At 38.4% G+C, this 12,922-nt stretch overlaps 1 protein-coding gene across 3 annotated transcripts in view; it reads left to right on the top strand.

Moving 5' to 3' along the window:
- The window catches only part of LOC126259706 (helicase domino), a 444,931-nt gene that overhangs the window by 149,155 nt on the left and 282,854 nt on the right, over positions 1 to 12,922 (top strand). For all 3 annotated transcript variants that reach the window (XM_049956690.1, XM_049956698.1, XM_049956682.1), the window contains exons 18-20: positions 5,831 to 6,017; positions 12,404 to 12,707; positions 12,833 to 12,916. In XM_049956690.1, coding sequence (XP_049812647.1) covers positions 5,831 to 6,017; positions 12,404 to 12,707; positions 12,833 to 12,916 — 575 coding nt within the window. The remainder of the gene's footprint in view (positions 1 to 5,830; positions 6,018 to 12,403; positions 12,708 to 12,832; positions 12,917 to 12,922) is intronic.

The following is a 12,922-nucleotide window of genomic DNA, read 5'->3' as shown; positions in this document are numbered from 1 at the left end:
AGAAACATGTTCAATGCATATAGAACTGCAGCTTCTATAATTTATTTCTCTCAAAAATGTAGGCCTATTCTGTTCAGGGAAAAATGTCAGAGAGGCAAAAATAAAAAGCAGCACTGTTGTATGTTAATAGTGACAGAGGTGAAAAATTGCTGCCATCAGTAGTTTTAAAATTTTAAACTCCCAAGTGGATGACTGCTGAAATTTGTACGAAGTTTTTTAGGAAGTTAGATGCCAAGATGAATGCAGCAGGAAGTCAGGAACATTGATGTGTTGCTTCCTACTGACTGTACAAGTTGCCTGTAGCCTCTAAACCTGGGTATAATTCACCTTGTGAAAGCTAAATACAGGTTGTCTGTTGTGCAGAGGTCAGTTTCATTCCTAGAAAGAAAGGACCCAGTGAAACTGAATTACGGGCTATGTACATGTTTATTGCTGCCTGGAATGCTGTAATCCAAGAAGAATATTCCAGAAAGTGTAACATTTCAGGGCGTCATGCTTTTTTGTACTTGTGGTAAATGTAAGTGACTCGGTGATGCTTTTATTAAGAACCAAGCAGAGCTGGATAGATGTAGGGAAGAGGAGACAAGATAAGGAGGATACAATTAAATGAAGTTTTGGTGCAACTGGTAGAAAATTTTTTTCCTCATTCATTGCAGACGATTTGTTTCTAGCAAATATTAACCATCTAGAGAGACAGTTCTTGTTACTAGGTTAAACTGGTGAGAAAAAGCTAGCTACAGTTTTCAGTTCTTCTTCCCCCCCTCACTTTCCTTTCTAGAGATAAAGGATAATATTTAAGGGTGGGCGCATTTACATGTCAGTATGGTGAAGCCTCTATTTTACATTTTAGTGTGATCCAATGCAAACACAAAATCGAGGAAAATGCAGAACCGAGGAAAACATTAAAACCCCAAAAATATGAGCAAACACATGTGTAATTGGCATAATCCTCTCCAATAGATTATATAAAATCTGTATAAGTGAAGGAAATTAAATGTACAATGTTTATACAATAATTTGCGTACATGAGTTTCATCAGTTCTTAAAACCTCGCAGATGTCTAATAGAAAGGAAAACCTCGTCAAAAATTTGAAATTGGTGTCTAGGTACAAGGTAATCAAGCTATTTTCTGACATGCTACGACCACAGATTATACACCAAAACAGGTGTTTTTGAGAGATCTTTCATGTGTGCTCAACCAATAACAGACAAAAGTTTTTGAACTTAATGAATTAAACTGAAAATTGTGAATAACACTGAAAGGTATCAAAATATAACATGGAGGGGTGTGTGTTTCCCTTCTGTTGCCAATAGCAATGCAGCATACTCTGGTGACACGAGCACAGTGACCTACAGTGTATTGCTTGTAAACTTTCCTTTGTTCATTGTGCTGAGCAGTCGAAACGGAGCAGTATTGCAAATGCATGCTGTTTGCAATTCGAAGCCATCACTTGTGGTAGTGTAGACACGGCAGGTTTCATAAGAGCATGTATATACACACAAGTTTTCCTTCACATGTGGTACCTATTTATACCAGTGAATATGAAATAAAGTTAAGCCTGCTTGATTTCCGTGTTTCTCTGTCCCAGCAATCTGTTACATTAATAACAATCTGTCTGCCAACACAATGCAAAAAAGCACCATTGAGGAATGTAAAAAGGATGAACAACCCATCACACAACTAACTGTTCACTAAACATGTCCTGTTAATTGTGGTGCCGCACATTGCAAATGGTGTAGCACATGTTGGCTGCAGTCAGTAGAGGCACGATACATACTGATTTCTGTCAACAGACTCTGAGCAGAACTACTGGAAATAAAATTAGTGCATAGTAGTGAAGGGTGTGCAAAGTCACAGTTTTCAGTTTATTTCACCGTATAGGCTATAAATTTTTGCTATTTTTAAGGTGAATGAGAAATGAAAGAACCCTCAAAACTGCGTGTATTAAGGTACAATTTATGGCAGTAGTGTGTTGGGAAATGACTCATTTACCTCGTACATCTTTAGCAAAAGTAATAGTCTTTTAAGTTATGTACCATAGCAGGTGTAATAGACAATCAACCAGTTGCAATAAATTGTGGTTTTCAAATAACCTTTACCATGGTTTTAACAGATTTAAATCTGTCTTCCTCAGAAAGATGACAGGCTTCACATTAGCAGTCAGTGAGAAAAGCTTGGCAGTCTAAACAGCCAACAAGCTTATTGGTTCTTCAGACCACCAAGCGTACTTGTTTATCGGCGTGTTTGCCTCAGGATTTGTTTTCCTGGTATCTATGCTTTCTACTCTTCCTCAGTCGGCATGTAGCTATTAACATGGTCTGTTATTTTAAGAGATTGGTTTTACTGATGTGACAAGCCCTTGTTTCTAGAGGCTTAAGTTTTACACATGGACATACAGACCATTGCCGACACATGTCACATTCGTCGACTAAAACATCTTTTGAATGAAACAATTTTGTGATCATTTTGGATACTGCCTTTACATCAAGACACCAATAGGTGATATTATGTGTAGCATTTAAAATAAATGCCTTTTTAATCAATAAAAAGTTTTTGGCACCATATGTTTTGGGATTTATTAGGGCCAAATCATGAAGTCATATGCATCTTATGCAGGTTAAGAACCTCAAAATTCTGGTTATGGGTCATTTAGTTAGCTAAATGTCTATTAAAGGCGAACCACGGACCACCATGTAAAGAAAAAAAATTTCAGTCCCCAGTGATTCATTATATTATGTATTATAGAATATATGTTACATATTATGAAATTCATTTGGAACAGCCAGTTGAATGTTGAAATTGCTGATTTGATATTGTGTAAGGCTGTTTCAAATACTTTGTCATTTGTAGCTACTAATTAAAGATGTTGAGTAAATCTTACTGTTTAACAAACTTCTTGCCTTAAATTTATGGTTGATGGAGGTGAAAGAAAATGATAATTCATAAGCTATAATTAATAGAAAAACCTAAAAAAAATCTATGTGTATGAATGATAGATGCCATGCATTATGTTGCTGAAGCATAGTAGGATGTCATTTCTGTAACTGTGCATTTTTTCTGAAGCAAGGACTTACATTCTTAGAAGAAAAAAAACAGCATTGCATAGAACAAAGGATATGTTTGTAAATAAAAAGTAGGCTATCTGGCAGTGAAAAATCCAGGATAGTACGTAAATATCTATGTGAAGATAAATGACTGTTGATATGAAACCACATCTTGGTTCTTAACAAGAAAAATTGCCAAACAGCCATGCGATTTGTTTTTATTTTGACAGGTAGTTTCAACCATTCAGTATGCTATTCTCAGGAACCATATGCACTTCATGTACAAGTACTGTTCCAAAAATTGTGGAACACTCGTTATTTCGTGCCGATGGTGCGTTGGAGTGAAATGCAGTTGCCATCCCTGCACATCCCTGTATTTAATGTGTAATTGCTGGAAGTGTCATTGTTGTACATCTGTTAGTTATTGTTTAGTGCTGTGTTGAGTAGAACATTGTGTTGCACAGTTTGCGAATTTCGAGATGGCAGAGTCAGAGGAGAAACGCGTCTGCATTAAATTTTGTGCAAAACTCAAGAAAACCTTTACAGGGACACACCAAGTGATTCAGGAAGCATACAGTGATGAGTACTTAAGCCATACTCTCAATGCTACGAATGATTCACATGGTTTGAAAATGGCCTAATGGAAGTAAAAGATGACCCTCATTCAGGACACCCGTCAACGAAGCTCGTGTCAGGAACGGCAACGAAATTGTGCGTGCCAATGGAAGGCTGCCTATCCGAGATATTGCAGAAGAATGTAACATTTCAGTTGGTTTATGAAATCCTGGTACAACATCTTGGAATGCATCTTGTCAACACCAAGATGGTCCCATGGCTCATGAGTCAATACGAGAAAGACCTTTGCCTTGCAATCTACTTTTGGATTGTGCAAATGAGAATGAAATGTTCCTCAAGACAATTATAACTGGTGATGAGATCTGGGTCTATGGTTATGATGTTGAGACATTGAAAGGACGAAGATTTGCAACAATCTCTCTTTCTTTTGCTTGTGTCATTTTTCCCATGGATACGCAGGGTTGGCATGGTTAATCGGATATCGCAATGTTAGTGGCCGGATGCCCTTCCTACTGCCACCCTGTACCCCCCGGGAAGAAATTAGTGTACCCCAACTGTCTGCGACTAGTGTAATCCATAGAATAGTGCGAAAGTGTTCAGATGTCTGCGAGCCGTGGAACTGAGGTGGCACATGGGGACTAGCCCGGTATTCACCTAGGGAGATGTGGAAAACCGCCTAAAAACCACATCCAGGCTGGCCGGCACACTGGCCCTTGTTGTTAATCAGCCGGGCGGATTCGATCCAGGGCTGGCGCACCTAACCGAGTCCAGGAAGCTGTGCTAACCTGGCGGGTGAAAGATTTGCAACAATAGACGATATAAAAGAAAATTCGCAGACGGCACTTAGTGCCGTTGAGCAAAAGGTGTACCAAGACTGCTTCTGGAAGTGGAAAAAAACAGTGTTGGAGCAGTGTAGCAACTGTGGAGGAGAGTATTTCGAAGGAGACCATACACAGCAAGTAAAAGATAAGTGTAGAAAAATTTTACAGGCGAAATTCCAAAATTTTTTTTGCCAGACCTCGTATAGACATTCAGACGTACCGATATTGATTTACTGGAGCCATCGGTTTCTGGATGCTGTGAAGTCGTATTTCTAGTGCTTCCTTTTAAGACTTGACAACAAGCAGTGTGAAAAAAAAAATGCGTTTCAAATCGTGCAGCTGTTTGGTGACTTTCCTTTTTAAATATTTGACTAGCCACTGTCCCGCTTCTGCAGTAGATCAGCAGAGACATCTTGGTATTGTGTTACTGCCAGCAAGTGACAAGACTTTGTTACAAAGCTCAGCTGCTAATAACCCACTTAAGACAACGGTGTGTTGCTCTTCCCCATTCATATTGATATTTAAAGCTGATCTGCAATGGGCATACTTTTCTCATTTAACAGATATAGTAATTTTAGTTGTTTATGTCAGTGGTACCAATTGTAAAGTATGTTCTATCTAATTACAAGGTGCTCAAGAAAAAATAAATGCATTGTAAGGAGTATTGTGATAGTGTGTTGCTGTATAAATTAGGAAGAAAGTGCAGCAACCTGACACTATCGTGAAACATGTTGCGAGTGTTCAGAAGAGTTCTAGGTACTTGATTGTATTACAAACTGTGGTGATGTATGTAAGTGAAAATGAAGAAATAGGAACAAGAAATGGGAATGTTATCTTAAAAAAAAAAAAGTTTTGTAGTCTCATTCATTATAAATTGTTAAGAGTTTATAGACAATATTATTCTAATTAATGTTTATTGTGTTTACAATGCCTAGTATCATTTTTTCACCTATATTTTTTGTTGTGTTCCCTCAAAATAAAAAAAAAAGTTTACTGTTAAAGTGCCCATCACTGTACTCTTCTCCCATTTATCTTGTGACAGACTATTTCACTTTTTTGCTAATTCCATCTACTTTATATTTCTTACTTGCTTGTATCTTTGGCTACTTCTCTAGCTTTCGATGCTTTTCTTCAATTACAGTGTCCCTTCACATGGGATCATTTCCTTCTGATTTTTAGATGCCTACTTTTCCATAGCTTATGACTGTAGTGATTTGGTGACTTAGATAAAGAACTGGAATTGCACTATGCAAGAAGTAACCCTATAATTTTTTTAAATCACATTCAAAATTTATAAAAAATACTTTTTGGATAAGAGAGAGTGTTATATATAAATAAATTTATAATTTTTGTCATGTTGTTATATGTATGTCTTTGATCGTTTTTAGAACCAGGGAAACACTTGCAAGTGGAAATCTCCTGAGTGTGATCAATGTGCTGATGCAATTGCGCAAAGTGTGCAATCATCCAAACCTGTTTGAAGCGAGACCTACAATATCACCTTTTCAGATGGAAGGCCTCACATATACAACTGCATCTTTAGTTTATAGTGCTCTGGACTATGATCCATTTAAGGTAAAATTGAGATTTGTAACTTAAGATTACATATGCAGTTAAACTTACCCAACCTAAATGATTAACCCAAATGTTGATTGTTAGATAAACTAGAACCATTTTCATGTGGAGTTAGACACCATAGTTAACACAACGTTAACACAACATTGCAAACAGCAATTTTTTCATTCATGGGAGGCCTCTTAATAATTTCCTCTGAATTTGTGTACAGGGAGTTACACCTTGAAATGTATGCATGAGAACCTAGTGCCCCGCCTCCTTGCCTTTCCCTTCAATTGCCCCTCTCATCTCTTCATCAGGCCTGCAACTTTGTTTCCATATCTTGTCTTCCTTCAATCTATGGCCCCGATACGTGCAGTATTCTCCATCTACAGGGATACTCTGCAAATCACATTTAAGTGCCTGGCAGAGGATTCATTGAACCACCTGCACAATTCTCTATTATTACAATCTTATACAGCACGCGGAAAGAACGAACACCTATATCTTTCCGTACAAGCTCTGATTTCCCTTATTTTATGACAGTGATCATTTCTCCCTATGTAGGTCAGTGTCAACAAAATATTTTCGCATTTGGAGCAGAAAGTTGGTGATTGGAATTTCGTGAGAAGATTCCATTGCAATGAAAAACGTCTTTGTGTTAATAATGTCCAGCTCAAATCCTGTATCATTTCAGTGACACTCTCTCTCCCATATTTTGCGATAATATAAAATGTGCTGCCCTTCCTTGAACTTTTTCGATGTGCTCCATCAATCCTATCTGGTAAGGATCCCACACTGCGCAGCAGTATTTTAAAAGAGGACAGGCAAGTGTGGGGTAGGCAGTCTCCTTAGTAGAGCTGTAACATTTTCTAAGTGTCCTGCCAGTAAAACCAGTCTTTGGTTAGTCTTCACCACAACATTTTCTATGTGTTCCTTCCAATTTAAGTTGTTCATAATTGTAATTTCTAGGTATTTAGTTGAATTTACAGCCTTTAGATTTGACTGATTTATCATTTAACCGAAGTTTAACAAATTCCTTTTAGCACTCATGTGGACGACCTCACACTTTTCGTTATTTAGGGTCAACTGCCACTTTTCGCACCATTCCGATATTTCTTCTAAATCGTTTTGCAGTTTGTTTTGATCTTCTGATGACTTTATTAGTCGATAAACGACAGCATCATCTGCAAACAACAGAAGACGGCTGCTCAGATTGTCACCCGAATCGTTTATATAGATACCAAATTATCTATTATTTTCAAATTTCCACAGCAACCATATTTTCTTATTAGCTATAATTCTTACCTTTCAGTTCATTGTTCTTTTTGATTCCAATGTTAAATGATTTACTGCAGTGCCCCACTTTTCTGATTTACCATAATCGTATGTTGTTCATTTATCAGCAGAGCTCTTTTGTGCTCGAAGCAATATCTGTACTTAAACCTTTCACTATCTACATAGGAACTGCATTCAATTTCATGTACAAATTCTTGTAGTATCCGTATTGGTTTATTCTCTGCCTATTTTTCAGCTTTTTCTAATGTGCAATTTTTAATTCTCAAATCATTGTTACTAGTTTTCCAGTTCTTTTGTTTTGGACCAAAAACATCCATCACATTCCTCCTGTGATCATTATTTTAGAGTATTTGGATGTTCCATTACATATGTCTATTTGTCTCTCTATCTATGGGTGTTAGAGGGTTGTCTGAAATTGATCCTTTCAACTTCTATCTACTGCTGTTTTCTCTCTCAGTACTGAACTGTATTTTTAATGTAGTTATTCATTCCCTGCTGCTGCTCTCTTTCTCCTGTATTGTTGTACATTAGACCCCCGGTGTCACAAATTTTCTGCTAATGTCACCTGGTCGCATCTTCTCTGGCACTCAGAAAATGGTTGCTGGCTCGAGGCATGATGCTTCAGGATGGTAGTTCCACAACTGTTCAGTAGTGAGGAAATTTGATAAGTTTATTTTGTCAGTCTTAATTACTTCAATATACAATTTTGGCTGCAGCGGTTAATGGTTTTGGGCTGACATGTCCATTCTCAAACCACACACCTTGTCATTAAACGTAACTAGTCATACAACTTGGTACCAGAAAGGACAAGTAGCTTCTGAAAAGAAAGTCAAACTATGGTCAACAAGTATTCCCATTGATCAGTTTGCCTGTGTATCTACAGTTGCACCTGGAAAAAATATCAAATGTTCTAAAAAAAATATGCTTCAGCCTGTAAACTGAATTGGGAATACGAAGTGCAACAATTGACAATTGAGAAACTTTTTCTACTGTTGCAAAAAAGAATATTCACTTTATTGGTAAAATATGCAATGCAATTTCATTGAAATAAAACAGAAAAAATTACAACCAAAAATTTGTATAGCATCTCTCTCTCTCTCTCTCTCTCCCTCTCTCCCTCTCCCCCTCCCTCCCTCCCTCCCAATAAAATTCCTACTCTCAAAAAATTCAGAATCACCCCATTCGTCACACAAAGGGCGTATACACCCCGGGGCAACGGGAATTTCGGGATCAAAACAGGAATTTTTTCATCCAGGAAAACACACGAATTTTTTAGAATTCTGGGAATTTTTCATTGTTTTTGTTTTCAGTTAAATTTTTGTTGTTTTGAATTGTAAAAACTAATGCTGTAACAAATAATTTTACTTTAGCCTGCTACTGCAGGATAATTCTGCAGCAATAAAACATAAATGAGGAAAAACAACAAAACTTAAGTTGCAAAGGAAATCGCCATTTACGACAACAAAACACAGTGCACACACAAGCGCCTGCCAACAGCAAAATATGTCAAAGGCTTTAGGACAAAGACTGTACAATATTTCATAACAACAAACCGTTTCCGTAGAGTGTGACGTCACAAAGGTTTACATCAGGTTCATTTGAGCAGTTGCCAGCAGGCTCATGCACATGCACAGTTGAGTTGCGTATGGGTAGTGCCTTGCTTCTGGCTGCTTGATGTGCAGCTATTAGCCATATCGGCAGTGACAACAAGCAGCCAGGTGCTACCCGAAAAAAAATTTTTGGTGCGCCCAAGGTGCCAGATTCGCGCATGCACAGAGCAGTGAGAGTTGTGGGGAGGGGGTAATCTCCACGTGACCTGTGTTTACGTTTGGTGATTTTGCTGTTTCCTATTTGTTTATAACTCTCATGTCAAATGAAAACATAATGGATTTTTGTGCTGGGAGCTATCAAGTGAATTAAAATACATTCACTTAATTGTGGAAGGCAAAAATAAGTTATTAGTTGCAACTTTCATATTTTACTTTATTTCCAGGTTTTTGACGGTAAGGCATTAATTGCCTTGCATAACAGTGAAGTTATTTTTCTCGATTTTCTAAAGAAACATTGCTTTTATTAACCTCCTCTGCAGAGGCAGTCTGTTTATTTGAAGTGCTATTGGGTAGTGTCAAATGTTTGCTGAATTTCAAGTGCATGTTTTTATCCTCTGGGATGCTTGGCATTAAGCCATAATAAAAAACCAAACATAAAATAATATAGTACTGGTAGTCCAAGCAGCAAATTTGCATCCCGAAAACCATACTGAAAAACTTAATATCAGGTTGGGGCCTACTTCTTTGTGGATCTGGACATAACGAATGTGCACTTTAAAGCCGAATTATGCACTTTAGTATGTTTGTGAAATTCTGATGTTCTTGGTGTGTCCTCTGATGTCCTGTTTCATTCGAGATGTAATGTAAGCTCTCTTAATGTTATATACGTATGAACATATGGACTTCCTACGTCGTCATAGCTGCGCAAGCACAGTACCACAATTTTCTAGTGCGCTGTGGCAACTGCTGAAATGAACTCTAGCAGGTCACGGGAAAATGAAAGATCCAGTTCGTGTTGTTCAGTAGCCCACAGGCGAACTCCAACCGGCGATCAGGGTCATCCTCATTAAGTCAATATTGCATCTGCAGCTTGTAAGAATGCCACTTATTTGTGTGCAATATCCGGACAACGGAGGTTTGGCTTATTCCACATGCTAGGGCCACATGACGGATACTTTGTTTAGGACTTTTCACAAACAACGCAACAACCGCAGTTGCAGTTTCCTTACTGGTGGCAGTCCTTGGTCGCCCACTACGTGCCCTATCGTGAACAGAGCTCGTCTCCCAGAATTTGGTGATCACGTGAGCCATCATGCTGTGCGATAACGGTTTTCTGTTTGGGTGCCGTCTGTTGTAGTCGGCTGCTATTGTTCGGTAGCTGCGTTCCTGTGATATAAGGATGATTTCAATCTTCTGTTCACGTGTCAGACTGATTTTAGATCACCTGGAACAGAGACATGAGTCGGTATCAAGGTAACTTTGAACATTAATAACTTCTAAACTGTACAAGATAGACAAAAACAAATTACACCACTCAGTTCCAGAGCTCAAGCGAGTGTTATTTGATGTGTCATACACCCCCCTTACCATTTTAAAAAAACTTGACTTGAATCCAAAATGACGGATTTCAAGATGGCGGCCATGAATGACATTCACTCCAGAAGTTGCCGCCTCACGTCAAACCTATGTTCCCATCATCACATTTCAATTTTCCCGTTAATCTCCCAACTTACGAAGGTGTCCAAGGACTTTTGACTCGCCCTGTATTATGAAAAGGATAGTTGCTACTCACCATGTAGTGTAGATGCTGTGTCGCAGATAGGCATAACAAAAAGACTGCCAGAAAAACCTTTTGGCCAACACACACACACACACACACACACACACACACATATACACATACACATATCCATGCACACACGACCGCAGTCTCTGGCTTCTGTAACCTCAGCAGCCAGAGAGTGCAGTCGTGGGTGTGTGTCGCAGGTTTGCACGCACACGGGTGTGGTATCTGTAACTTCAGCAGCCAGAGACTGTGTGTGTGTGTGTGTGTTTCTACGTCCAACAAAGACCTTGTTGGCTGAGAGCTCATTTTCTGCCAGTCTTTTTGTTGTGCCTGTCTGCGACTTGGCATCTCTGCGATACAGTGAGTAACGACTATCCTTTCATGATATTGTTACATTCCATCCTGGATTTTCCATTGTTGGATGTATAATGAAAAGAAATTTAGTCCTTTATTGAGCAAAGGTATCACACTGTAAGGAGTGCCAAAATTAAATTTTTTCATTGAATATCTTTTTGAAATCAGATGAAAAGTATTACGTAGTGGCTGGATAGCCATCTGTAAGCGCAGGTAGTAGCATTTGGCAAGCAGTGCAACATCACACATCAGAGCTGCGCCCAGTGAGAAATAGAAAGACCACGTCTTTAGTAGCAAAAGGTTGGACGTACACTCCCTCTCTGTTTTATATTATTATTATTATTATTATCTCTTATGTAATTATTTTCTCTACAACTTCTTGCTTATTTTTGTTTTGGATTCCCACAACCCCCATCAGCTTTTTACCCCTTCTTTTCTCTTCTTCTGAATCCATGTTTACTTCTCACAATCTACTCATCATCTCTGGACTGAACTGCCTGCCTGCCTGCCTGTACCATCTTTCACCTCCTACTCTCTCTCTGGTAGCCCCCCTCCCACCCCCCCCCCACCCCCATTTTTTTCACCCCTTGTCCTCTCAGTAGTTGGGTCCCCCTAATCCAGTGTCCCGAGTGACCTGTCAACTTAGTCCTCTCTCCTCCTTACGAATAAAGTATTAGTTCTTAATGCTACGATGTGTTACTATACTTGCACATTACAGTGTACCTGAAAATATCTTAATCAGTGGCAAGCTTTTCATTTTCTATAAAAGACGTTTCAGTGGTTATACAATCATCATCATCATCATCAGGTGGAGACTGTTTTTAATCAAATGTAAATTAAAAATTTTACTGTTAATTTTCATTCAGAGTAACAGCCACAGTCTTCACAACCAACTTCACAATGAATAAAAGGGTTACCATGTATTGAATATTACAGAATAGGTTCATATAATTTTGTAGAAATGAACAATAGCTTGGCATACATTTTGTTAGTAATGTACAACTATTTTTCCTCTTTTTAACTCTCGATTTTTCATCATCTTGTATGTAAATATGCTGCTTAATGTTGCAGTATATACATCTTGTTGCCTTTTGGTAGAGTTCAAATACTATCAGGTGCCAATCTTGTATTGTGTAAATTAACAGCTGGCTGGAGTGGCCGAGCGGTTCTAGGTGCTATAGTCTGGAACCGTGCGACCGCTACAGTCGCACATTCGAATCCTGCCTCGGGCATGGACTTGTGTGATGTTGTTAGGTTAGTTAGGTTTAAGTAGTTCTAAGTTCTAGGGGACTGATGACCTCATAAGTTAAGTCCCATAGTGCTCAGAGCTATTTTTTGTGTAAATTAATATTTTTGACCTTATGTTTAGATAATTTTTGCAAAGGTACACAAATGTAAGATTTGTTCTTACTTTACAGCATGTTGACTTGTTTTACCTCAACTTGTTGTTGCTGGATTTGGAACTTTGCTTAACTGCATTTGTTGCACATCGAATTAAGAAGTATCAGGCACCAAAGAAGCTAATTGAAGAAATTGATACCAAACCAGATCCTGCACCTCGTTGCCCTGCTGGTAAAATAAAAATTCATGTTCGTCTGTCCACATCACAGCAGCAGCAGCCCCCTTCTGCTTTATTTAACAAAGCCATATCAAATATCCCCATTGCAAGAGTTGGAACATCACCTTCGATTGTTGCTGTTAGTCCACAGGTTTCTGGTCAAGGTAGTGTGCACTTTATTGTATAACTCTGGTAATATTTGGAATGGTGCTTTAGTTACACTGATTAAGTGCTTCACATTTATTTCAGTTACATGTGTTAATTTATTTTGTCATTGCTTGCTTTCCAGGCATTACTTTACGAGTACCATCAACAGGAACTTCGTCTCAGGCATATGCAATTCAGTTAGTGAATCAAGAAGGAACCGTCAAAGGTGAAT

The sequence above is a fragment of the Schistocerca nitens genome, chromosome 1, assembly GCF_023898315.1.
Source record: "Schistocerca nitens isolate TAMUIC-IGC-003100 chromosome 1, iqSchNite1.1, whole genome shotgun sequence".
NCBI classification, from domain to species: domain Eukaryota; kingdom Metazoa; phylum Arthropoda; class Insecta; order Orthoptera; family Acrididae; genus Schistocerca; species Schistocerca nitens.
The sequence above is the reverse complement of the archived record's forward strand: the minus strand, read 5'-3'. Positions and strand labels throughout refer to the sequence as shown.